The sequence below is a fragment of the Phaenicophaeus curvirostris genome, chromosome 23, assembly GCF_032191515.1.
Source record: "Phaenicophaeus curvirostris isolate KB17595 chromosome 23, BPBGC_Pcur_1.0, whole genome shotgun sequence".
In the NCBI taxonomy this organism is placed as follows: Eukaryota; Metazoa; Chordata; class Aves; order Cuculiformes; family Cuculidae; genus Phaenicophaeus; species Phaenicophaeus curvirostris.
Window position 1 is genome coordinate 3633414 of NC_091414.1, and position 24348 is coordinate 3657761.

At 60.2% G+C, this 24348-nt stretch overlaps 1 protein-coding gene across 4 annotated transcripts; it reads left to right on the forward strand.

Annotated features, from left to right (window-relative positions):
- Positions 1–3019: 3019 nt before the first annotated feature.
- Positions 3020–16168, forward strand: FGR (FGR proto-oncogene, Src family tyrosine kinase). 4 transcript variants are annotated; one of them, XM_069875131.1, is made up of 13 exons: positions 3020–3197; positions 8364–8424; positions 8714–8963; positions 9058–9160; positions 10316–10414; positions 10497–10600; positions 10670–10819; positions 11279–11443; positions 12395–12574; positions 13224–13300; positions 13380–13533; positions 14475–14606; positions 14968–16168. In XM_069875131.1, exons 3-13 carry the CDS (start codon positions 8726–8728, stop codon positions 15174–15176), a joined length of 1611 nt encoding a protein of 536 aa, XP_069731232.1. In that variant the 5' UTR covers positions 3020–3197; positions 8364–8424; positions 8714–8725; the 3' UTR covers positions 15177–16168. The 4 variants fall into 4 exon arrangements, with proteins under 4 accessions (XP_069731232.1, XP_069731229.1, XP_069731231.1 ...); XM_069875128.1 differs by lacking the exons at positions 3020–3197; positions 8364–8424; positions 11279–11443 and adding an exon at positions 11799–11954 and having other exon boundaries at positions 8445–8963; XM_069875127.1 differs by lacking the exons at positions 3020–3197; positions 8364–8424 and having other exon boundaries at positions 8447–8963.
- The last annotated feature ends 8180 nt before the right edge of the window (positions 16169–24348 follow it).

Consider the following 24348-nt stretch of genomic DNA (forward strand, 5'->3'; position numbering starts at 1 on the left):
CGAAACCAGTGCAGGGGGAGGGAGGGAGGGAGGGAAGGAACCTGCATCATGTGGTGCCTGGTGGGGTGCAGGGCACCCTGGGGTGCTCAGCGGGGAGAATGCATCTCAGTAGGGTCACTGGGGAGGGAGATGGAGCAACGCCGGGGAATGCAGGGGGACGGGAGGTGCAGGGTGAGCCCCGAGGAGTTGTGAGCGTTGTTGGGGGGTGCAAGCTGCATGGATCCATGGGGTGCTCGGGGCTGTGCATCCTCTCCTTGTGCAAGGGGAGAGTTTCCTAGGGGCTGGGGAGCTCTGTGCCCACAGCAGAGGCCAAGGCTGTGACCAGCTTGAGCCCCTGATCCGGTGGGAGGTGTCCCTGCCCACGGGTGGAACTGGATGGGCTTTAAGGTCCCTTCCAACCCAAACTATTCCATGATTCTATGATTAACAAGCCAGGCCCTGAGACTGGGAGCACTGGGAGCCCTTTGCCAGGGGTCTTGAAGGGCTGAGGCAGCTGTGGGGCACAGGGAAACCTGGGCACCGAGGGTACAGGCTGAGCCACCCCACAGCCAGGTTTTGGGGAGAGGGCTGGGAACGGTGTGCATCACCCCTCGCTCGCTGCTCAGCTTCTCTGACTGCAAGGAGGGAAACTGAGGCACAAGGTGGTAGACTGGCTGAAACAGAGACCTTTGTCTAGTAAAGGAAGGGAGCATTTCCTCCAGCAACATGGGGAACCACCGTCCTCCCCTCCCCAAAGGAGGCTCCGAGGGGTTTGGGGGCTCCCCTGCCCTTCGCTGTCAGGGCTTCAGCCTCACCACGCTGTGGAGACAGAGGTGGGGACACTCCTGGGGGATCAGGAGGGACCCGAGTCTATTTGAGCGAGTCCAGAGGAGGCCACAAAGATGATCCGAGGGCTGGAGCATCTCCTGTACAAGGACAGGCTGAGAGAGTTGCCTGGAGAAGAGAAGGCTTCAGGGAGACCTTAGAGCATCTTCCAGGGCTGAAAGGGGCTCCAGGAAAGCTGGGGAGGGGCTCTGGGTCAGGGAGCGCAGGGATAGGATGAAGAGGAACGGTTTTCAGCTGAAAGAGGGGAAATTGAGATGAGATCTTCAGAAAAATGTTTTGCTGTGAGGGTAGGGAGGCCCTGGTCCAGGCTGCCCAGAGCAGGGGTGGCTGCCCCAGCCCTGGAGGGGTTCAAGGCCAGGTTGGATGGGGCTTGGAGCCCCTGATCCAGTGGGAGGTGTCCTTCCAACCCAAACCATTCCATGATTTATATGCCATCCCTCCATTTCCATCCTGTGCACAGAGGCTGGGACCCCTCTTGGCAAGGCTGCCTCCCCCCACGGGAATGTCCCATGCTGGAGATGGGGCACCCCACAGCAGCTCCTCTCCTCATGCTTTCTCAGACTCATCCCCAAGGTGCTGCTGCTCCTGGGGGCTGGTATGCACCATCCTTGCCACCCCAGGACCCTCTTCCAGCTCTTTCCAGCGGGAAGGTCAGTGCTCCATGGGGCTGGAGCCAACAAGAAACACCTGGGGGTGCGATTCGGGAGGGTCCTGATAGCCCAGTGGGTCTCAACTGTCACAGGTGAGTGCCAGCGAGCAGCTCCTGTCCTCTCCCAGGGACACTAACCCCCAGCAGGGTCTGACCCCCCCCCAGCAGGTCCTGGAGAGCCCCCAAAATCCCAAAGCTGGGGCAAAATTTGAGCTAGGATCCACACCATCCTTTGAATGAGCTGAGGGTGAAAAGGCAAGTCCGGGGGAGATGTCCCCATCCTAGGAGGACCCAGGACCTCCAACACCCGCCATGGGAGCAGAAAATACTGAGACCGGACTCACCATCGCACAGGAAAGAGGTCAGCCAGCATGGGGTAACCACAGGAGGAGGAGGCTTCGGAGAAGCTCAGGCAGGGTGCTGGGGGACTCAAGCGGGTGCTGGGGGGCTCATGTGGGTGCAGGGGAGCTCAGGCAGGGTGCTGGGGGGCTCAGGAAAGGTGCTGGGGGGCTCAAGCGGGTGCTGGGGGGCTCATGTGGGTGCAGGGGAGCTCAGGCAGGGTGCTGGGGGGCTCAGGAAAGGTTCTGGGGGGCTCAGACGGGTGGTACGGGGCTCAGGCAGGGTGCAGGGAGGCTCAGGCAGGTGCTGGGGGGCTCAGGCGGGTGCTAGAGGGCCCAGGCAGGGTGCTGAGTGGCTTAGGTGGGTGCTGGGGGGCTCAGGCGGGGTGCTGGAGGGCTCAGGTGGCTGCTGGGGGGTTCCAGGCTGTGTCTAGATGTCCCAGAGCTGCTTTTCCCCATGCACATCCCATAAATCCCAGCGGGTAGAGCTTGGGGAGCCACGCAGTGTCCCCGCACTGTGATGCTGGGGACCAGGGACCCTGTTGTTTGCAGTTTGCTGTCCCCCTGCTGTCCCCTGCCCAGGGATGCAGTTTTGGGGGGGCCAGGGGGTGATGGGGCAATGCCGGGCTCTGTCTTGGGAGGGGTGCAGGCAGCACCCCAGGCTGCAACTGCATGTCCCAGAGCTGCTTTTCCCCATGCACACCCTATAAATCCCAGCAGGCAGAGCCTGTAGAGCCACGCAATGTCCCCGCTGTGATGCTGGGGACCAGGGACCCCTCAATACCAGCCTGTTGTTCGCAGTTTGCTGTCCCCATGCTGTCCCCTGCCCAGTGATGCTGTTTTGGGGGGAAAGGGGGTGATGGGGCGATGCCAGGCTCTGTCTCAGGATGGGTACAGGCAGCACCCCAGGCTGCATCCAGATGTCCCCGAGCTGTTTATCCCCCTACACACCCCGTAAATCCCAGCAGGCAGAGCCTGTGGAGCCATGCAGTGTTCCTAGGGATTAGAGACCCCTCAGTGCCAGCTTGTCCCCCACCCAGTGCCACCTCCCCGAGCAGCCGGTGGTCCCTGGCGAGCGATGCCAGCGGGTGAGCCCCGTGGCCACCTCGGCTGGCTTGCTTCGTACAATGAACCATTGCTGGGCGCGCGGGGAGGAAGGGGGGGGCGAGAGGAGGGGAAGCTCTTGCTCTGCTGCGAGAGCTGCCGAAGAGACAGGGGAAACACACACACGCACACGGGCGCTCCCGCTTCTCCCCACGCCAACCGCCCCGACACCCCGGTCCCCGGCACAGGGAGATTTGGGGTGAGGCCGTGGCACCCAAACCCGAGGTCTCGCCGGGAGCTGGCGTGGGAGCAGGGGGTCCATGCGAAGTGGAGAGCTGACGGTAGGAGCGACGCGCGGGGCATGGAGCTCAGGGTGGTGGGTGTGCAACGGGGAGGGGATTGAAATCCCTTCATCCCTTCGCTTGGGTGCGGAGAGGTGCCCCGCTAACGGATGGGGTGGCTCGGAGGGGCAGAGTGGGATGCGGGGATGAGCCGTAGGGATGGAGAGGGCAGCTGGGGGGCTGCCGCTGGGCCCTGCCCTCCTTGCAGCCTCTGCAATGAGCTGAGGGGCACACAGGAGACCCCCATCCTCGCCGACCTGGTGGGCAGCATGGCATGAGGAGGGGGCTGGGGGTAGATCCAGCTCGTCCTCCCGGCACTCATCGGCAGCGACGCGGCGGCAGGGAGGCTGCGGAGGCAAATGGTGCCTTTGCCTGCACTCAACCCCAGTGCTGGGAAGAGGGGACAGGTCACGGCACCCCAAGGGACACCGGGATGGAGAGGGGGGACACCTGCTGCCCCCCAGCCCGCCGGTGCCCACGGCGTGAGAACCCAAGGAGGGATACGGGGGGCTGAGTCCAACTGAGGAGCTTGAGCTCTGGCTGGAGCAGGTTCTCCCCCCACTTTCTGCAGCTCTGCCTTGTCCCCAAGCCTTGGTGTGTCCCAAGGAGGGACAGGAACTCGCTGCTTCCTGCCCTGCACAATTCCCTCCCCGCCCCGCTCCTCCCGGGACATTGTATTTGGAGCCCTGGCTGGCTCCTGCTGCCCCTGCAGCCCCTTGGATCCGGGAATTGCTCTTCTTCCAGCGGAAATCCTGCTTTCCCAGCCAGCGATGGGGCTGGGAGGCTTGGGGGGGTGGGTGGGGGGCTCCCTGTGCCATAGGCATCTCCTCCTAGGATGGGGAGCGAGGAGACACCCCTTAACGTGGGCCAGGGGGCTGTTGGGTGGGTTGGTGGGGGCAGAACAATTCTGGGGGGGTAGTGAGTCCTTCCTCTCCTGCCCTGGGGGTACAGACCCTGCCACCTCCTGGGCTGGCACAGGGACAGCGTTGACCGAGCGCTGGCCATGCCCCCCCCGCCCCCACCAGCATGGGTGGTTTTGGGGGGTCAGCAGATGATTTGATCCCCGTTCTGCTCCCAGGAAAGGATGGGAAGGGGTGTCCCTGCTGGCATCCCTGCTCAGGAGATCCTGGGAATAGCACTGAGCCACCACGGCGTTGGGCACGACCAGGGGCTTCCAGCCCTCCAGCCCATCCTACTGGGAAACCCACGCTCGGGGGATCCTCTCGTGGCTCCCAGGAGATCCTTGCATCCATCCCAGCTCCCCGTCCTTCCCTGATCCCACCAGGGCTAAATCTCCGCTGGGGGACTTGTCAGGCACTGGGTGAACTGGGAGGACTGGAGCAGGAGCGAGGCTCTACCCCAGGGGCACGACGCTGGGTCACGGGGCTGGATTTGGGGCTGGGGGGAGCAGGGTCAGAGCAGGGACATGCCACCCTCTGCCACCGTGCTGGGCCAAGGAGAGGACAGCAGAGAGGAAGATTGTGTCCTCCTGTCCCTCCCCAGGTCTGGGGGGGTCCTGGGAGTGAGATGGGGACCTGCTCTTGGGTCGCGTGCCCTGGCAAGCCACCAAAAGCGAGGCACCTCCCCCCACACTGCAGCTGCTTCGTGCCTCAGTTTCCCCCTCAGGACCAGGGAGGTGCAGAGCTGTGGGGTGATGGTGGAGCCCAAGTGGGCTCAGGGCTGGACTGTGCAGCGATCTCGGTTCCTCTTCCCCCAGGGAGGCTGTGGCAGCGTGGCAAAGGCCCCCGAACATGGTATGGAGGGGAGGACACAGGGTGCCCAAGGGACCGCAGCCCACAGAACCGCAGCTCAGTTCCACCCTGGTCCTCACCTGCCTCCACCCCAGTTCCCACCAGCCCCACTGTTCCCCTTGGTGGCTGCAGCTTCATCCTCTTCCTCCTCCCCCATGCCAGCTTCCTCCTCCCGCTGTGCAGGTTCCTCCAGCAGCTCTCGATGGACTCGAGGATTCTGGGGGGTCTTTTCCAACCTAGTGATTCTGTGATTTTCTGCTCCCCAGGGGACACTTGGGTGTTGAGGTCCCACCTCAGCCGGGCAAATGCCACCCTGCCTTGTCCCCATGGCACCAGAGTCACTAGGAGCCTCTTTATCCCTCCATCCTCACCATTTCTGAAAGGAGAAAGGAGGTGGGGATGGAGGTGAACCCCATGGGGTGTCCTGGCACTGGGTGACACTGGTGTGCACTGGGACAAAAGCGACTGTGCTTCTGGACACGGGGTTGGTGAGGCCGCACCTCGAATCCTGGGTTCAATTATGAGCTCCTCGCTACGAGAAGGACATTGAGGTCCTGGAGGGTGTACAGAGAAGGGAACAGAGCTGGGGAAGGGGCTGGAGAACCAGGGTTGTGAGGAGCAGCTGAGGGACCTGGGGGTGTTTAGCCTGGAGAAGAGGAGGCTGAGGGGAGACCTCATTGCTCTCTCCAACTACCTGAAAGGAGGTTGTGGGGAGGTGGGTGCTGGGCTCTTCTCCCACGTGACAGGCGATAGTGTGAGAAGAAATGACCTCAAGCTGCGCCAGGGCAGGTTCAGTTTGGACATCAGGAAAAATTTCTTCACGGAAACGGTTCTCAGCACTGGAAGGGGCTGCCCAGGGCGGTGGTGGAGTCCTCATCCCTGGAGGGATATAAAAGACAGGTAGATGAGGTGCTCAGGGACCTGGTAGTAGTGGACAGGTACGGTTGGGCTTGATGATCTCAAAGGTCTTTTCCAACCAAACGATTTTTGATAGGAATGGTTGGACTTGATGATCCGGTGGGTCTTTTCCAACCTGGTGATTCTATGATTTGATGATTCTATGATTCTATGATTGTGCATCAGCTCAGAGCTGGGGAGGGGGTTGAAACCACCGGTGTCCCAAGGGGGCTGGGGAGCAGATGGACAGACAGACAGGGCTGTGGCTGCGTCGGGGCCGGGGGCAGTGGCAGGGGTGACGAGTTGGCTGGGTCTCAGCGTGGGGCGGGAGCTGGCAGCTCGGCTGGACCCGTGCTGGTGGAGCTGGGGTGGGAAGGGCTCGCTTGCCATCTGCTCCCAGGCTCCAAGCAGCGTCTTTTTGGGAGCGCTGGGGCCAGATGCCAGCACGCAACCATCAAACGTGGGGCCGGCTGCATCCCCTCCCTGAGGACAACACGAAGGGACAGTTTTTGTGCCACTCTGCCTTTTTTTGGGAGGTGCAGGGGCCACCTTGGGGGGTTTAGTGGGTGCTCAGAGAAGGGGAAACATGGGTGCAATGCTGCTGGGCACAGCACGAGCAGCGTCTAAACCCTGCAGTGCTGCAATATTTTGGGCTTGTCCTTTCCTGGAAGATGCTCCTTGCCTGCCTGATCCCTGCCGGCGCAGAAATTCAGCAGAATTCACAGAAATGGGAAGTTTCCGAGCATGATACTGGCACCAGGGTGCATGATTCCCACGCAGAGCGGGCAGGATTTGCAAAGCTGTGGACGTTTGTCAGCTGAAATAGCCACTTATGGTCAGCAAAAATTCAAAAACCCAACTGGCGAAGCCCTTTTGGATTTGGCAACGCTGCCTTGCCACACTGCTCGTGTCGAAAGTGAAGGTGGAAGGGGAACAAATGGGTTCTTCCCACCCCGTTCTGAGAGAGAAGACAGGGAATCAAAGGCCATGATGGGGGAAACCTGCTTGAAACGTCTCATCTGCCCCAAAAACTCCATCTCTTCCTTGTTTTCCAAGGGTGGGGAGGCCCTGGCCCAGGTTTCCCAGAGCAGGGGTGGCTACCCCATCCCTGGAGAGGTTCAAGGCCAGGTTGGATGGGGCTTGGAGCCCCTGATCCAGTGGGAGGTGTCCCTACCCATGGAACAAGGGTGGAATTGCATGGTCTTTGAGGTCCCTTCCAACCCAACCCATTCTCAGACTGGTTATGGGGTGAGCTCTGCCTTATCGCTGCAGAGCACTCAACTATAAAACTCTGCCCAGTCCAAACTGGGCAAACTGGTCTGGTTAAGTGGCCAGCAGCCTGGGGATGGGACAGGGCTGTGGACAGACAGGACTTTTTGCAGTCCAGGAGGCAGAGGTCCAATTTCCTCCTCCTCCTCCACGACACCTTCGCTGCTGAGCACGAATGTGACCCCGTCCGGAAGAGCGTGGCCCCAACCGCAGCGAGGCGAGCAGTGCCCTTCCTCCTCCGAGTCACCAGTTCCCCTGCCAAGCAGAAGGGACACGCACAGGGACACTTCCAGGGAACCTTTCCACTCAACCTGCCTCCCTCCAGCCTTGGTGCAGTCAGGGGATGCAGCATCTCCCCTTGGAGAGAGGTGACCAGTTTGATGAGGACACGACTGGAGCAAAACCCGCTTGCGGATGTGGTTTCAGCCCTTCAGGGCTACTGCAGCCTCTGCAGAGATGTTTTAGCTCATGCAAGGCGTTTGTAGCCCACGCAGAGGTGTTTTGGCCCATGCAAGGGGTTTGTAGCCCATGCAAGGGGGTTGTAGCCCATGCAGGGGTTTTGTAGCCCATGCAGGGGCGTTGTGGAACATGCAGGGGTGTTTTAGCTCATGCAGGGCTGTTGCAACCCATGCAGGGGAACCTCAGCCTGTGCAAGGGTGTTTCAGGTCATGCAAGGGTGTTTTAGGTCACGCAGGGATGTTGCAGCCTGTACAGGAGTTTTATGGTGCATACAGGGGTGTTGCAGCCCTCGGAGGAGTGTTGCAGCCTGTGCGAGGCTATTGCAGATCGTGCCAGGGGTGTTTTAGCTCATGCTGGAGTCCTTTAGCCCGTGGCAGAGGTGTTTCAGCCGCTGGAGGTGTATTTGAGCCCCAGGAAGGGTGGTGTCTAAGCCCATAGCAAGGGTGTTGCAGCACATGCAGGGATATTGCAACCTGAGCAGGAGTAATGCAGCCTGAGCAGGAGTGTTTCAGCCCTTGGAGAGGCTTCTCAGCCCTTGAAGGTGTATTTCAGCACCTGGAGGGGTATCTAAGCCCATAGCAGGGGCATTTCAGCTCTTGGAGGGGTGTTTTTTAGCCTTGGAAGGGGCATTTCAGCCCGTGGAGAGGTGTTTTATTAGCCTTGGAAAGGGCGTTTCAGCCCATGGAGGGGCATTTCAGCTCTTGGAGGGGTATTTCAGCCCGTTGCAGAGGTGTTTTAGCCCCTGCAGGGCTCTGGCCCTCAGCCTGATGCCCCTCTTTGGTGTCACCAGGTGCCTCTTCTCCTCCCCGAGGTGACATGGAGCAGCTGAAGTGACCCAAGGAGCTGTCACAGTGAGTGGGGCCACCTCGGATGGGAGCACCCATGGGTGCTGGGGGACACAGTGGATCCCCTGGGCGGCGCAGCCCCCTTCGCACCCCTGATCCCTGCTGGAGTGGTACCCACAGGGACCCCCGTGTCCCCACCCAGGCAGCCCACTTGCCGTGGGGAGGGTGGTGGGGCTGGACTGGGGTGGGTGGGGGTCTCACGTATGCACACGTGGGCCCCCACCTGGGTCTGTGTGCGTGTGCCCGCGTGTGCACACACGTGTGCCCTGCCGGGGGGGGTCCCTCTGTCCCGCAGGCTGTGCCCACGATGGGCTGCGTGCACTGCAAAGAGAAGGGGTCCGGCAAGGGGCAGGTGGGGGGCACTGGGGGCTCCCCACCGCCCCCCACCTCCCAGTACGACCCCGACCCCGCGCAGCCGAACACCTTCACCCTCATCCCTGACTTCAACAACTTCCACGGGACGGCAGTGCCCTCGGCTCCATCCTTCGCTGGGCAGGGGGGCTTCCCCTCCAACACGCTGCAAATGCGGAGCGGGGGCATCGCAGGTCAGTGGGGAAGAGGAGGGGGGGCCCTCTGCACCCCTGCAGCTCTGGGTGGGGGGACCTGGGGGGTCACCGTGCTCCCCTCCGTGTGCTGCAGGTGGGGGCGTGACGCTCTTCATCGCCCTGTATGACTATGAGGCCAGGACGGAGGAAGACCTCACCTTCCAGAAAGGGGAGAAATTCCACATCATCAACAACACGTGAGCCCCCCACCCAAAACCCTGCTACCCCGTACAAGAAAGCTGGGGAGGGACTTCTTCCAAAGGCATGGAGTGGTAGGATGAGGGGAATGGCTTTAAATTGGAAAACGGAGGATTTAGGAGGAGAGTGAGGTTCTTCTCCCTCTGGACTCAGCGCTGGTGAGACTACACCTTGAATCCTGTGTTCGGTTCTGGGCCCCTCACCACAAGAAGGATGTTGAGGCTCTGGAGCGAGTCCAGAGAAGAGCAACGAAGCTGGGGAAGGGGCTGGAGAACAAGAGGAGCATCTGAGAGAGCTGGGGGTGTTTAGCCTGGAGAAGAGGAGGCTGAGGGGAGACCTCATTGCTCTCTCCAACTCCCTGAAAGGAGGTTGTGGAGAGGAGGGAGCTGGGCTCTTCTCCCAAGTGACAGGGGACAGGACGAGAGGGAATGGCCTCAAGCTCCACCAGGGGAGGTTCAGGCTGGACATTAGGAAAAAATATTTCACAGAAAGGGTCATTGGGCAATGGCAGAGGCTGCCCAGGGAGGGGGTTGAGTCCCCTTCCCTGGAGGGGTTTAAGGGACGGGTGGATGAGGTGCTGAGGGACATGGGTTAGTGATTGATGGGAATGGTTGGACTCGATGATCCAGTGGGTCTCTTCCAACCTGGTGATTCTATGATTCTAGACAAGATGTTAGGAAAAAATTCTTCACGCTGAGGGTGGGGAGACCCTGGAACAGGTTGCCCAGAGCAGTAGTGGCTGCCCCATCCCTGGAGGGGTTCAAGGCCAGGTTGGATGGGGCTTGGAGCTCCTGATCCAGCGGGAGGTGTCCGAGTCCATGGCAGGGGTTGGAGCTGGATGGGCTTTGAGATCCCTTCCAACCCAACCCATTCAATGATTCTGTGATTCTATGGCACCTAAAAAGTCAGCACCTCCATCCACAAACTCCATGCAGCCCAGTGGGATCTGCAGAGATGGATCTGGGCTCTGCACACCTCGGAGAACCAACACCATGTGTCATGAGTTGGGTGGCCTCAGCAGTGCCCCAGGCGTGGGTGCCCTCCCCGGTGGGGGCCAGCAGGGTCTGGGGGTGCTGTGATCAGGCAAGGAAGGTACAGGGTGGCCGAGTCCATCTGTCTGTCCATCCTTGTCACTCACAGCTCCTCTTTCTCAGGGAGGGCGACTGGTGGGAGGCCAGGTCGCTGAGCTCGGGCGCCACGGGCTACATCCCCAGCAACTACGTGGCCCCCGTGGATTCCATCCAGGCGGAAGAGTGAGTATGGGGAGCGGCAGGGATGGAGGGGGGACCCCATTCGACTCTAGCCCTCCCGGCGCTGAGCCCGGCCTCGCCGCAGGTGGTACTTTGGGAAGATCGGGCGCAAGGATGCGGAGCGGCAGCTCCTGTGCCACGGCAACTGCAGGGGCACCTTCCTTATCCGAGAGAGTGAGACAACCAAAGGTATGGGGACAGGGATGGGGACACAGGGAGTGCACCCCACGTCCCTCCCTGACCCCCTGCCCCGTGTAGGTGCCTACTCCCTCTCCATCCGGGACTGGGACGAGGCCAAGGGAGACCACGTGAAGCACTATAAGATTCGGAAACTGGACAACGGCGGGTACTACATCACCACCCGTGCCCAGTTCGACACCGTCCAGCAGCTGGTCCAGCACTATATAGGTAGGGTGGGGTGGGGGGTGTGGCGGGGAGGGCAAAGTGGGGTGAGGAGGTGGGGTAGGGAAAGCCCAGGAGGGGTAGGAGAAGCCCAGGAGGGGTAGGAGAAGCCCATGAGGGGTAGGAAAAGCCCAGGAGACCCTTTGGCAAGAGACAGCTGGCTGAACGAACTGGTTTAAAGTGGAGAAGGAGGGGGCTGTTGTGGTGGTGGTGGAGCAGGGGGTCCTCCGTCTTCATGTGCTCAGTGCAGGGAGCATCCAGCATCTGTGGACAAGCGCTAGGTGAGCATCCTTGGGTGTCCATCCATCCCAAGGGGGTGTATGGGCATCGCTGGGGGACACGGAGAGGGGTTGCACCCCATGTATGTGTGTTTTGGGGGTGGCTGGACCATGCGGGAGCCTGGGTGATGCTTGGGGGCTGTTGGGGGCTGACGTTTGTCCCCCTCCTCGCCCCCCGGTGCCGCAGAGCGGGCGGCCGGGCTGTGCTGTCGCCTGGCCGTGCCGTGCCAGAAGGGAACGCCCAAGCTGGCCGACCTCTCGGTCAAAACCAAAGACGTGTGGGAGATCCCCCGCGAGTCCCTCCAGCTCCTCAAGAAGCTGGGCAACGGGCAGTTCGGGGAAGTGTGGATGGGTAGGGCGCGGCGGGCGAGCCGGGGCGAGCGGCTTAGGGGGGGGATGGCGAGGGCACCCCCAGGCCTGGCATCCCCCAGGGAGGGTTCTTGCTGCTGGGATGGGCTGAGCGGCTTGTTGGCACGGGGAAATGTGCCGTGTCCCGCTCTGGAGTCACACCATGATGTCCCTGCGTGGGCAAGCAGCACCCCTGATCTCAGATGGGACCATAAACAGGAGACAAAACCAGGCCTGGGGGTCGTCTCTTCGTCATCCTCTTCCTCCAGCGCCCTGCGCTCGCTCAGCTCGGTGTGCATGCTCCATTCATCCCATCGCATCCCTCCCTCCCTCCTCCCCTTCCTAACCCCACCCTGCAGAGTATAACGACGGGTTGTGCCATCTGCTAACCCGCGTGTGCCCCGCTATGAAGCCCCAGACCCTGGGATTAGCTAAGGACGCCTGGGAGATAGTGCGGGAATCCATCAGGCTCGACAAGAAACTCGGCATGGGATGTTTCGGAGACGTGTGGATGGGTAAGGCTGGCCCGGCCGGCCGGGGCTGGGGGGCAGGATGCAGCATCATGGGGTGCCTTGTGGTACCCACGGCACTGGGGGAAGTGGCGGCTTGGCATCCCCATGGAGGGATGAGGAATGGGGTAAGGATGGCGTTAGGTGATAAGCTTCTGGGTCACTTGTCCCCATGGCATGGGATGAGGGGAACTCCTTGCCCTGGGTGGGGTATGGTGGTGACACGGCCCGTCCTTGCCCTGTCCTGGTTTCCTTGCTTCTCCATCCATGCACTGCTCCATGCATCCCTTCACCCATCCATGCACGCATCCATGCACACATCCATCCATCCATCCATCCATCCATCCATCCATCCATCCATCCATCCATCCATCCATCCATCCATTCCAGCCCTACGAGGGCTGGCTGTCCCCCGAGCTCGCCCTGACCCCATGTCCTCGGCTCAGGAACGTGGAACGGCACCACGAAGGTGGCGGTGAAGACGCTGAAGCCGGGCACCATGTCACCCGAAGCCTTCTTGGAGGAGGCTCAGATCATGAAGCGGCTGAGGCATGACAAGCTGGTGCAGCTCTACGCGGTGGTGTCGGAGGAGCCCATCTACATCGTCACCGAGTTCATGAGCCAGGGTGAGTGGGGGGCACTGCCTCGGGGATCCCCCCAGCTTTTCTTCCACCTGCAAGCCTCCCCCTGCCTGGGCACGGCCAGGTCTGGTCCCAGGGCTGGGGATGGCACCCATGGGTGGGCACGGTTGGCTCTCAGGGGTGTTGGACTGCCCTCAGTTCTGGAGTTCTCATCCTAGGAAGGACATGGAGCTGTTAGAGCAAGTCCAGAGGAGGCCACGGAGATGATCCAAGGGCTGGAGCACCTCCTGTATGAGGACAGGCTGAGAGAGTTGGGGTTGTTCAGCCTGGAGAAGAGAAGGCTCCAGGGAGACCTTAGAGCAGCTTCCAGTGCTAAAAGGGGCTCCAGGAAAGCTGGGGAGGGGCTTGTGAATGCAGGGGCAGGACAAGAAGGAAGGGTTTTCAGCTGAAGGAGGGGACATAGAGGTGAGATCTTAGTAAGAAATGTTCTCCTGTAAGCATGGGGAGGCCCAGGTTGCCCAGAGCAGTGGTGGCTGCCCCATCCCTGGAGGGGTTCAAGGCCAGGTTGTATGGGGCTTGGAGCCCCTGATCCAGTGGGAGGTGTCCCTGCCCATGGCAGGGGTGGAACTGGATGGGCTTTGAGCTTCCTTCCAACCCAACCCATTCCATGATTCTGTGATCCCCCTGCCCGCAGGCAGCCTGCTGGATTTCCTAAAGGACGGGGATGGCCGCTACCTGAAGCTACCCCAGCTGGTGGACATGGCTGCTCAGGTACTGGGGAGGCTGGCATGGGGTGAGGATGAGCCCCGGGGGTGAATCCAGAAGGTCCTCACTGCATCCTCCCACTCAGATCGCAGCGGGCATGGCTTACATCGAGCGGATGAACTACATCCACCGGGACCTCCGCGCCGCCAACATCCTGGTGGGAGACAACCTGGTGTGCAAGATCGCCGACTTCGGCCTCGCTCGCCTCATCGAGGATAACGAGTACACAGCGCGACAGGGTGAGACAACTGCCCTGTCCCCTCTGCATGGTGTCCCACCCTGGGCTGGAGCTGCTCACCCCCAGTGCTGGATGTCCTGAGTGATGGGTTCCACAGGGGATGGATAACCTGGGTGATGGAAATTGGTGTCACAGGAGATGGGTGTCCCAAGGGATGGATAACCTGGGTGATGGATACCTTGAATTATGGATACCCCAAGAGATGGATACCTTGGGTGATGGATACCTTGAGTTATGGATACCCCAAGGGATGGATACCTTGGGTGATGGATACCTTGAGTTATGGATACCCCAAGGGATGGATACCTAGGGTGATGGACACCTTGAACGATGGATGCCCATGATGATGGATGTCCCAGGGAATGGGTGTCCTGGGTGATGGACACCTCAAATGATGAGTACCCCAGGTGATGGGTACCATAGGGAATGGATAACCTGGGTGGTGGAAACCCTGGGCGATTGGTGTCCCAGGGGATGGGTGTCCCAAGGGATGGATACCTTGGGTGATGGATACCTTGAATGATGGATCCCAGGGTGACGGATGTCCCAGGGAATAGGTGTCCTGGGTGACAGACAAATCATGGACCTCAAATGATGGGTACCTCAGGTGATGGGTATCCTAGGGAATAGATACCCTGAGTGATGGGTGTCCCAGGTGATGGGTGTCCCAGGGAATGAGTATCCTGGGTGATGATGGTTACCCTAAGGGTTGGGTTCCCCAGGTGGTAAGTGATTCCCCAGGGAATGGGTGCCCGGGGTGATGGGTGCTCCAGATGATGGATACTCTAGGTGATGGGTGCCCCAGGTGCTGGGTTACCCCAGGAAATGGATACCCTGGGTGATGGATAACCCAGATGATGGATGCTCTGGGTGCTGGGTTCCCCAGGGGTGGGTGCAGCAGGATGCCTCAGCCAAGGCTCCCCCACCTCCCTCCCCTTGCAGGTGCCAAGTTCCCCATCAAGTGGACAGCCCCGGAGGCCGCGCTCTTTGGCAAGTTCACCATCAAGTCGGACGTCTGGTCTTTCGGCATCCTCCTGACGGAGCTGGTGACCAAAGGCCGCGTGCCCTACCCAGGTACAGAGCTGGGCTGGGACCAGGCAGGGCGTGCCTCGTGCCTCGGTTTCCCCATCAGAGAGATCAGCCCTAAGCTGAGCTCCCTATCCACATCACAGGGTGACGCTGCTGCATCCTCAGCAGTGCCTCAGTTTCCCCATCAGAAAGACCAGCCCTAAGCTGGCTCCCTATCTAACCCATAAGGCAATGCTGCTGCATCCTCAGCAGTGCCTCAGTTTCCCTATCAGTGAGACCAATCCTAAGCTGCTTCCCTATCTAAACCACAACGAAATGCCCCCGCATCCTTCAGCGTGCCTCAGTTTCCCCACCGTCTTGTCCCAGAGCGGTGCTAGTTGCTGATCAAGGGGTCCTCGTCCCACAGGGATGAACAACCGGGAGGTGCTGGAGCAGGTGGAGCGTGGCTACCGCATGCAGTGCCCGGGCAACTGCCCCCCATCCCTGCACGAGGTGATGGTGCAGTGCTGGAAGCGGGAACCCGAGGAGCGTCCGACCTTCGAGTACCTCCAGTCCTTCCTCGAGGACTATTTCACCGCCACCGAGCCCCAGTACCAGCCGGGGGACAACCAGTGACAGGGCGCTGGGACCCCCCAGCCGGGCTCTGGGGTGGCTTTTAGGGTAAATCTCCCTCTTTTTGCAGGGCGGTTCTTGCTCCCTTTGCCTGTGCATCCCCCCAAAACTCCTCTCAAGGGGTTTTGGGGCGCACCGGGAGCTTTGCACAAAGACTTGGAGAGGGGGTAAAGCTGCACCCCCCCATGCCAGCCCCCCTGGTCCCCTCTCTCGTTGCCTTCACACTCAGCTTTGAACCTGAGAAGTGCTTTGCCTGGGGGAGAGGAGGGTCTGTGCCCACCGTGCCCCCCCCCAGACACCCCTAACCCACAGCAGCAGAGGCTTTGGGGTGAAGCGGGGGGAGCTCCCCATGCCAACCTCCTCGCTTCCAGCTTGGCTCTGCACACCTGGAGGGGTTCCACCCCCCAAATCCTGGGGAAGGGCACCTGACCACCCCCCTCCGCCTTTATATTGTCTTTAATTTATAAGATATTATACCCCTCCCCCTACGGGATCCCTGTGTTTGGGGGTTCCCTCCCGCCCCCCCAAACTTTTTTCTCTTGCCAAATCCTCAAAGCCATAAACCTCCGCTTGCACTGGGGGGACAAAGGGTCCAGGTTTGGGGGGGCAACTCTGCCCTGAGAGCTATTTTCTGCTGTCCCCAAGTGGGATGGGAGGAGGATGCAGGATGGAGTCACCCCTGCTGCACTTGGGGGGGGGGGCAATCCCCTATAACAAGCCCTAACAAGGGGGCTGGAGGGGGCACAACGTGAATGGGCAAGGGGGGGATGATGCCACCCTGCCAGGTGCCCCCCCCGAGCACCCCTTTTTCTGGGGAGGGGGGTGTCTGTAGTCCCAGCCCTGCTCCCCATGGCCAAGAGGCCCCCCCAAAACCCATGGGGCAGGGCTGTGGGTGGGCAGTGCCCTCCTAGGGGTGGGGGCGGTGAAGGAAAGGAAGGGGTTTGTTGTTTATTTTTTTTAAATCCAGTCTGTAAATAGAGAGAAATAAAACAACCTTTCTAGCAAGTGGGGAGCCTGGGTCCTTCCACCCCCTTCTTTGTGGAGAGGGGTCAGTGTCATGCAGTGTGGGGGGGTGGGAGCTTGGGGGGCAAGAGCTGGGAGACAGCCCTGGCTTGCAAGGTTTTGAGTGAGGGCACCAATCCCCAGTCTAGGGGGGGGCTCTCAGGGTGAGCTGAACCAGGATTGAGGATCATATCCTCATCCCCATCAGAAATGTACCCAGGGCTGGGTACCTCGAGAAAAAGCCCCTGCTCCTTCCCCCCCCAAAAAGCATTTGGGGTGCAGCACCAGCTGCCCTTGCAAATCAAACCCTGGGAAAAGGGGGCTGGGAAGCATTTGGGTTTGCAAAGCTGCACACCCCCCCCGGGTGACCCCGCAGCCCCCCCTGCACCCCACATCCTCGCAGTGGGAACCATCCCCTCCTGACAGCTCCAGGCATGTGTTAATGAAGCAACAGTCTGGGTTTAATTAGCAAGGAGAGGGGGTGGGGTGGTGTCCCTGGGCAGTGTCTGGCTGGGGGGATCTGCTTGGGGAGGGGGTGGGGGGGTCCTGTGCTTGCAGGCTGGGGAGGAAGGGGTTAATTTTCCTCGCAGCTTGGCCTCCCCAGCAGGGCCCAGCTGTGGCCGGTTAATGAATTCCCCAGCACTGGTGGGAAGGGGGGGGTGGGAATTGGCCCCAGCCCCATCCTTGAGGGGTAGGGGGATCAGCCTGGAGTGGGAAGCCCTGGGTAGGTGGGGAGGGGAGTGGAGCACCGGGCTGGGGGGCTTGGGGACATGTTGGGGGGGGATTGAGGATGTGCCACCACCCTTGGACACCTCCCTGGCCTCTGCTTCACCCCCAGTTTCTGCAGGGGCTGCAAATTCCCCAGGCTTGGCTGGGCTCAGGGGGGCAAGGCTGGGTGCAAGGGAGCAGGACTGGGCACAGTAGCGCAAGACTGGGTGCAGGCATCCCTCTTTCCCCATCCCAGGGGCAAAATCCCTGCGGGAATGACCAGGCCCCCGGCCAGGCTTGGCTGGGCAGCGTGGCGCGATGCCCAGTGCCACGGAGGGGGCCAGACGAGGCGAGCAGATTGCGTGGCACCGCCAGCCGAAGTGAGGAGGCGGTTGGCACCGACTCGTAGCAGGGAGAGCAGCCCCTCTCCCCATGGCACATTGCAGCCACCAGCTCCAGCCACCCCACCAGCAGTGCTGGGGTGCAGAGCTCAACCACCCCCTTCTTTCCCAAGTGACAGGGGGCAGGACGAGAGGGAATGGCCTCAAGCTCCACCAGGGGAGGTTTAGGCTGGACATTAGGAAAAAATATTTCACGGAAAGGGTCATTGGGCACTGGCAGAGGCTGCCCAGGGAGGGGGTTGAGTCCCCTTCCCTGGAGGGGTTTAAGGGACGGGTGGACGAGGTGCTGAGGGACATGGGTTAGTGATTGATGGGAATGGTTGGACTCGATGATCTGATGGGTCTTTTCCAACCTGATGGTTCTATGATTCTTGGGATGCCTGCTCTGTCCCCCACCTCACATCACTCCCGTGCTCAGCGTGCACACGTGTGTTCAGTGCACACGTATCCACGTGCATGCACGCTGCCTGTCCTGGATGTGCACACACGTGTGTTTGGTGCAGCCCTGCCTGCAGCTCCGTGCACGCGTGTGCACACTCATGCAACCCCAAATATTCAGCTTACCCAGGCTCTGACACTCACCCAGCACCCCAAACCCATGTTCCCTCTGTGCGAGGGGTACGCACATCACCTGTGCAATGTGTCCCTTGTCCCCAAAGCCATGGGGACACGTGTGCCATCCCTCTCCAGCCCCAAGAAGTGCACAGAGCCCTCCAGCCAGGGGGACCAGTTCAAGCCTCCGTCTCTGAGCTGGGCACGGCATTTCTGGTTGAAACAAAGCAGGTTTGGGGCCCCCCAAGCCCTCTGTGCACCCCTGGCACCAGCGCTGGGCAGCCTCCATCCTCAGACCTGGTAATTAAAACCTCCCATGTAATTGGAAGTGGAGGTTTCTCAAAGCGGGGCTGGCATGCGGGGGCCATGGGGACCCCAACCCCACACGATGCCAGCTCAGAGAGGAGGTGGATGCAGCTGCACAGCCGTGTTGGGCACCTGTGGAGAGGAGAGGGTTGGAAAGCAGAGGTGGGTGGGAGGAAGGCTCAGCATCACCTTCACAGGCAGCCCTGCCACCCAGGGAGCAATGGACTGATGGACACCAACGGACAAACCCCAGGCCCTGACTCCATCCCTGTTCCTGCCTGCCTGGGGCATTCAGAGGGGCTGATCCTGCTCGCTGCTGTCCCGGTGTAACCTCAGTGGGATCAGATGGGCTGATCCTACCACGCTGTGCCTGCCCGGTGAGGTTACACCAGGACAGCAGCGAGCAGGATCAGCCCCTCGCTCTGCCACGCTGCCAACGTGGCAATTCCCTCCAGTGCAAAATTCACTTAAAAAGGAATAAAAATGCAAAGCGGGGGCCTGGCTCCACGCTGCCACCCTCCTAATGCTCTGCTTTTGCCTCCCCACAGCCTGGGCTAGATCCTGATGGGTGGCAATGCCACCCCTCGTGTCCCCAGCCAAGGACCCCCCCATCCCCATCAGTGCTGGTGGGTGCTCCCCACTCCCTCCAGCGCCAAATGAGAGCAGTTGTGCTGGTCCTGCTGTGCCCTGGGGACCCACATGGATTTCACCACCTGCTTTTAAATGCGGTTATGATGCAGCAACCATGGACTTGTCACCATGGTCTGTTCCCACTTTTCCCCTTCACTGTCATGAGTTGTGGAGAGGAGGGAGCTGGGCTCTTCTCCCAAGTGACAGGGGACAGGACGAGAGGGAATGGCCTCAAGCTCCACCAGGGGAGGCTCAGGCTGGACATCAGGAAAAAATATTTCATGGAAAGGGTCCTCGGGCAGTGGCAGAGGCTGCCCAGGGAGGGGGTTGAGTCCCCTTCCCTGGAGGGGTTTAAGGGACGGGTGGACAAGGCGCTGAGGGACATGGGTTAGTGATTGATGGGAATGGTTGGACTCGATGGTCCGGTGGGTCCTTTCCAACCTGGTTATTCTATGATTCTACGAGTGTGGCTCAAGATTAGTGAAGTGGTGGAGTCTCCTTCCTTGGAGGGGTTGAAAAACCATGCAGATATGACTCTTTGGGACATGATTTAGCAGGCGCAGTGGGGTTGGGCTGACGGTTGGACTGGTTGAGCTTAGAGGTCTTCTCCAACCTTAATGATTCCATGATTCTATGACATCCGTGAATGGGCTGAAGGGAGTGATCTCAATCCTGGTCTTCTATCCTTCCTCCCTCCCCCCACCCCCAGCTGTCCTGATGCAGGGTCAAAGGGGTTAAAGGGTTTCACCCTGGGGTGACCGCAGGAGGGGACATTGATTTTATGTTAATGCTGGGCTGCATCGACCAGGGATGGAGGGAAACAGCTGAGGTGGAGCAGGGCCACTCGCCTTCTCCCAGGGCCACCAGAGCCCCTGAGGTGCCACCAGCCTCGAGCAGGTCCAGCTTGGGGTGCCACCTTGGGGTTCCACCAGCCAGGAGCAACGGGGACATGGGGAAAGAGTCTTGGAGCGCCTAGAGGAGCTGCAGGGCTTGTTTCTCTGCAGAGGAACACGGAGGGGAACACGGTTGTGAGGGCTGGGTGGGGGCGCAAAGCTCAGCATCCACATCAGGGGGCTCTGAGCTGGCTGAGGGGTCCCTGCAGCATCGCAGGCAGCGCTGCAGAGCTGTGCCCTGGCTGCAGCAGCACCCAGAGAGGAGGCAGAAGCAGCTCAGCACCCCTGCTTGCAGCCAAGGGCTGAATCCAGCGCGGGGGCTGCGGAATCAGGAGCTTTCAGTGCTCCCCAAGCCCCCTCATCCCCATCATCCTCAGTTTTCCCGCAGTCCCGCTCCGGCTGGCTGCTCTGCGCGCCCTGTGCCAGCCTCAGCGTGGCAAAAGCTTGCGAGCAGGGGGCTCTGGAGCCAGCGATGCCCACCCGGTGCCAAGCCCGCAGCGGGCGCAGGTGTGAGGCCACTGCAGATGGGCGGTGAAGCGGAGCCTGGCGCAAGGGAGCCGTGGCACTGCCACCCTTCCCAGGGTGGGTCCCCTCTCCTGGAGCTGCTGCAGGGGAGCCGTGTCTCCCTCATGGCCGAGAAGGAGCCGTCCCCACCCAAAACGGTCCTAGGGAGAGGGTCTGTCCCAGTGCCCTTCAACACAAGCTCCCCAGCGACGGGCAGAGCCTGCAGAGCTCCTGGGTCACGGATCAGAGCCACGTCCCCGTGGCGACGATGGCCAGACAACAGTGGAAAGCAGCCAAAAATGTGGTTTTAGGCTTGACCAGGCTTGGGAATGCCGGCCCAGACCTGCAAGGACTGTGCCCCATGGGGGAAACTGAGTCACAAAGGGACTTTTCTACAGCTCAGTGCCAGGCGTTGGGAGGGGACACTTTTTTTTTTTTTTTTTTCCATGAAAAAACAGCACCTAAGGTTTGGGAAGAGCAGTGCACCGGCCACAGCAGCAACCAGGAGCAGTGGGATGGAGGTTTCTCGGGTGAAGCAGGGTGCAGGGATGGTCAGGCACACATGGATGAGGAGGAGGCACAGCGGGAGCCTTATCCTGACCAGGGCACGGAGCTTTTCAGGGCTGCTCATAATGGTTTCACTGGGGAGAAATCCAGGATGGTTTTGCTGCTGCTCCGAGGCAGCCCTGGGCTGGAATTCAGGGTTGGCTGGGGCTCTTCTGCTGCAGTTACATTTATCGAGGTAAAATCTGGCTGGACCAAACCCTCCACGAATGCCAGAAGGGCAGGAACCCCCCAACCCCAATCGGGGTCCCTGGACCGCGCTCTCCACAAAGGCAGCTCCTGCATCCCGGCGATGCATCCCATGCCTTTCGCTGCCCCCTTGCTCCCCTGTGCCCGCACACCCCAACTCTCCCCCTGCTGCACCCCGCTGCCTCCAGACCCCCTTTTTCCCACCCTGAGGAGCTGGTGGCTTTCGGGGAGCTGCCTGCCACCCCCCCCCAAACCGAGCCGAGCTCTAGGGGGACAAACCCCATCGTGTCACCCACTGGACTCATCCTGGGTGATGGGAGCGGGGCTTTTCCCTCCCCCTCTGGGTTTGGGGAGGGGGGACAGCATCCCACAGGGTGTCCCCAGGCTGGGAGCCGAGGACGGCGGTGGCCCCGGCTCGGAAAAGCAGCCGCTAGATGGTAGCGTTAGTCCACGCCAACGCTGCTGACACAGCACTTGGCTGCCAGAGGGGACAGGGTGACCCGGGTGGCCCTGGGGACCCGCCTGCACTACCCCTTTTCCTGGTAAAAATACAAGAAATGCCGGTGGGGCTGAGCCCCCGCCGAGTTGTGACATGAGTGGCGTGGGCTCAGCTCCTCCCCGATGTCCCCTGGCACGACCGGGAGCCACCAGCGCCCACCAACCCCTCTCTGAGCTGGGGGTGAGGAGGTGACCCCATTCCCAAACCCGTCACCACCCATCACCCCAGCTCTCCCCAAGCCCCACCAAGCTGGGGACAACCGCGGGGCTTGATGGGGACAAACCCGACTTGATGGGGAAAAATCCAACTTGAAAGGGACAAACCCGACTTGATGGGGACAAACCCAGGCCTGGGGACAAGCGGGGTGCCCCACAAAGCCCCCAGCTCAGCGTGAGGGTGCTGAGAACCCCTGGGAGCCTGGCAGAACCAGAGGGGGGGTGCCCCCCAGCAGGGACCCCTCTGCCAAGCGCTTCGCTTTGCTCCTCATCCTCGCTCCTGGCGCTGCCGAGGGCTCCGTGCCAGACTGATATATATATTTTATGATAACTATAGAGATGCACTTCAATCCTGACAAAGGACTTTGACAGTTTTAAGCATCCCTTTGATTAATACATGACCTTTTAATGCTTTGGATTAAATTAATAAATCTTTTACATTCTAACCCATTCTGCTTGCGACGTAATGTTTTTCGCACGACCTCTTTCTCTCCCTGCCCGACCCGTCCCTCTGTCCCACTCCCCGGGTGCAAACACAGGGACAGCAGCACACAGGCTTGCAATATTCATAGGGCACAAAGCCCTGCAAGGCGAGAAGGGAGGGATCCTCCTCGGTTGTTTTTTTTTTTTTTTGAAGCGTCCCTAAAAATAGCAAGAAAAAAATTTCAAAGCTGACATTCAGGGCGAGGGGACGAGGAAGCCTGCAAAGTTGCTCACTCAGCCACCAGCAATTGCAGCGATCCTGTCTGCGTGTGCAGATTCCTCTGCTGACCGGGCTGGAGCCGAGGCCTCCTCGCTGCTCTGCTTCCAAGAGCGATGCAAACCGCTCCCCATCCTCCTCTGGGATGTGCAGAGCGCCAGCTGGTCCCTGCTCCATCCGTGCGGATCCCACTGGGGTGCACGGAGCACTTGGACGGAGCTGCCACCTTTCTGGGTGCAACAGAATCAAAGAATCTTGGAATGGTTTGGGTTGGAAGGGACCTCAAAGTTCATTCATTCCACCCCCTGCCATGGGCAGGGACAACTCCCACTGGATCAGGGGCTCCAAGCCCCATCCAACCTGGCCTTGAACCCCTCCAGGGATGGAGCAGCCACCACTGCTGTGGGCAACCTGGGCCAGGGCCTCCCCAACCCTCATTGTGAAGAATTTCCTATTAATGTCTAATCTAAATCTTCCCTCTTTCAATTTAAAACCATTCCCCCTTGTCCTATCCCTGACCCAAAGCCCTTTCCCAGCTTTCCTGGAGCCCCTCTCAGCACTGGAAGCTGCTCTAAGGTCTCCCTGGAGCCTTTTCTTCTCCAGGCTGACCAACCCCAACTCTCCCAGCCTGTCCTCGTAGCAGAGATGCTCCAGGTGCCATAGGTCCCTGCTGGAAGACAATTCCCAGTTCATCCCAGTCTGGGGGCGAAGCTGGGATGCCGAGGGCTTCTCCTGAGCTCAGATTCTCTCCCGGCTGCCTGTTGATCCCTAAACCCACCTCGAACCTCAACCTACCCCACACAGGTGAGGCGAGGGGCAGGTGCAAACCCAGGTGCTTCGTCTCTCCCTCTTCTTTCATCGATGACTCAGGTGTTATTAGTCGCCAAGCAATATTCCCAATTCCCTGGGGTTAACCCTTCACGCGTCACTCACAAAAACACAGTGTCACAACAAACATCACCGGTATTATCTGCTTTAATTGTATTGTAGCTACTCAGCTCTGGGAATGTTAACATCGGTGGAAAATTAGGAGGGGGCTGGATGGAGCCGCGGGAAGGGAGGTCACGGGGCACTCAGGGAGCTGTGTCACTGCTCCCCCAAGGGACCTCGATCCCCCCGTGCCCTGGGACGCAGCCGAGAGGTGCCGTATCCCAAAAAAAAAGTGGAGGAGCAGCATGTTACCAACCAGCAGGGAAGTTCCCAGGCTGCAGCCACATCTTTTGCTTTAAAAAAACCACCCACATCAATTAAAAAAAAAAAAATAAGGGAGAGGGGGGCGGCTTCGCAGGGGCGCTACGATGGAGAGGGTGCTGGGTGAGGGGCTCCACTTCGAATTAAGGTGGAGGGGGATGCAGGGGGTGCGTGTGTCTTTTTTTTTTCCCCTAAAAACCGGAATCTTTAGGGGAAAAGAGGGGGGTGCGCAGTGCGGGTGCAACCCGGGAGAGGGCAGCAATGCCTTGCGCATCCTATTGGGACCCCGGGGGGGCATCCCGGGGGGGGGCATCCCTCCCTGCATCCCTCCCCCGGGATGCCCCCATCTCATTTTTTTCCTTGCTTAAGTGCGCTTAAGGTTTAAGGCTTGAGCGCATCGCAGGGGAGAGAAAGAGGCGGAGGTGCCGGCGGAGCTGGAGAGGGGAGGTAGGAAAAGGAAAAGGAAGGAATAAAAATAAAAAAAAAAAAAAAAGGGGCGGGGGGGGGTGTTGGGGGGTGGAAAAGGAAGGACTACAAGGCCCGGCATGCCCCATCTCCCCGGGGTGCCGGATGCTGCCCGTGACAGCGCGGAGAGAGGAGCGGAGCCGCGGTCCCCGGAGCGCACGGGAGAGAAGGGGCAGGGCGCGCCTCGCCGCCGGCTCCCCCCTCTTTTCTTTTTTTTAAATTTTTTATTTTTTTTTTATTTTTTTATTTTTTTTTTTTCCTCCCAGCCCCCACAAAGCCGGGAGCGGCAGAAGGCAAGAGGAGGAGGAGGAGGAGGAGGTGGAGAGGGAGGAGGAGGAGGAGGAGGAAGGGGGGAG

What these genes read in the sequence shown, in the direction of transcription:
- FGR (XM_069875127.1), top strand. Translation starts at nt 8,456, where the DNA reads ATGGGTGCTGGGGGACACAGTGGATCCCCTGGGCGGCGCAGCCCCCTT. An exon ending in GATTCCATCCAGGCGGAAGA is followed by an intron (nt 10,415 to 10,496) that starts GTGAGTATGGGG and finishes GCCTCGCCGCAG; the next exon opens with GTGGTACTTTGGGAAGATCG. An exon ending in TGGTGGACATGGCTGCTCAG is followed by an intron (nt 13,301 to 13,379) that starts GTACTGGGGAGG and finishes CCTCCCACTCAG; the next exon opens with ATCGCAGCGGGCATGGCTTA.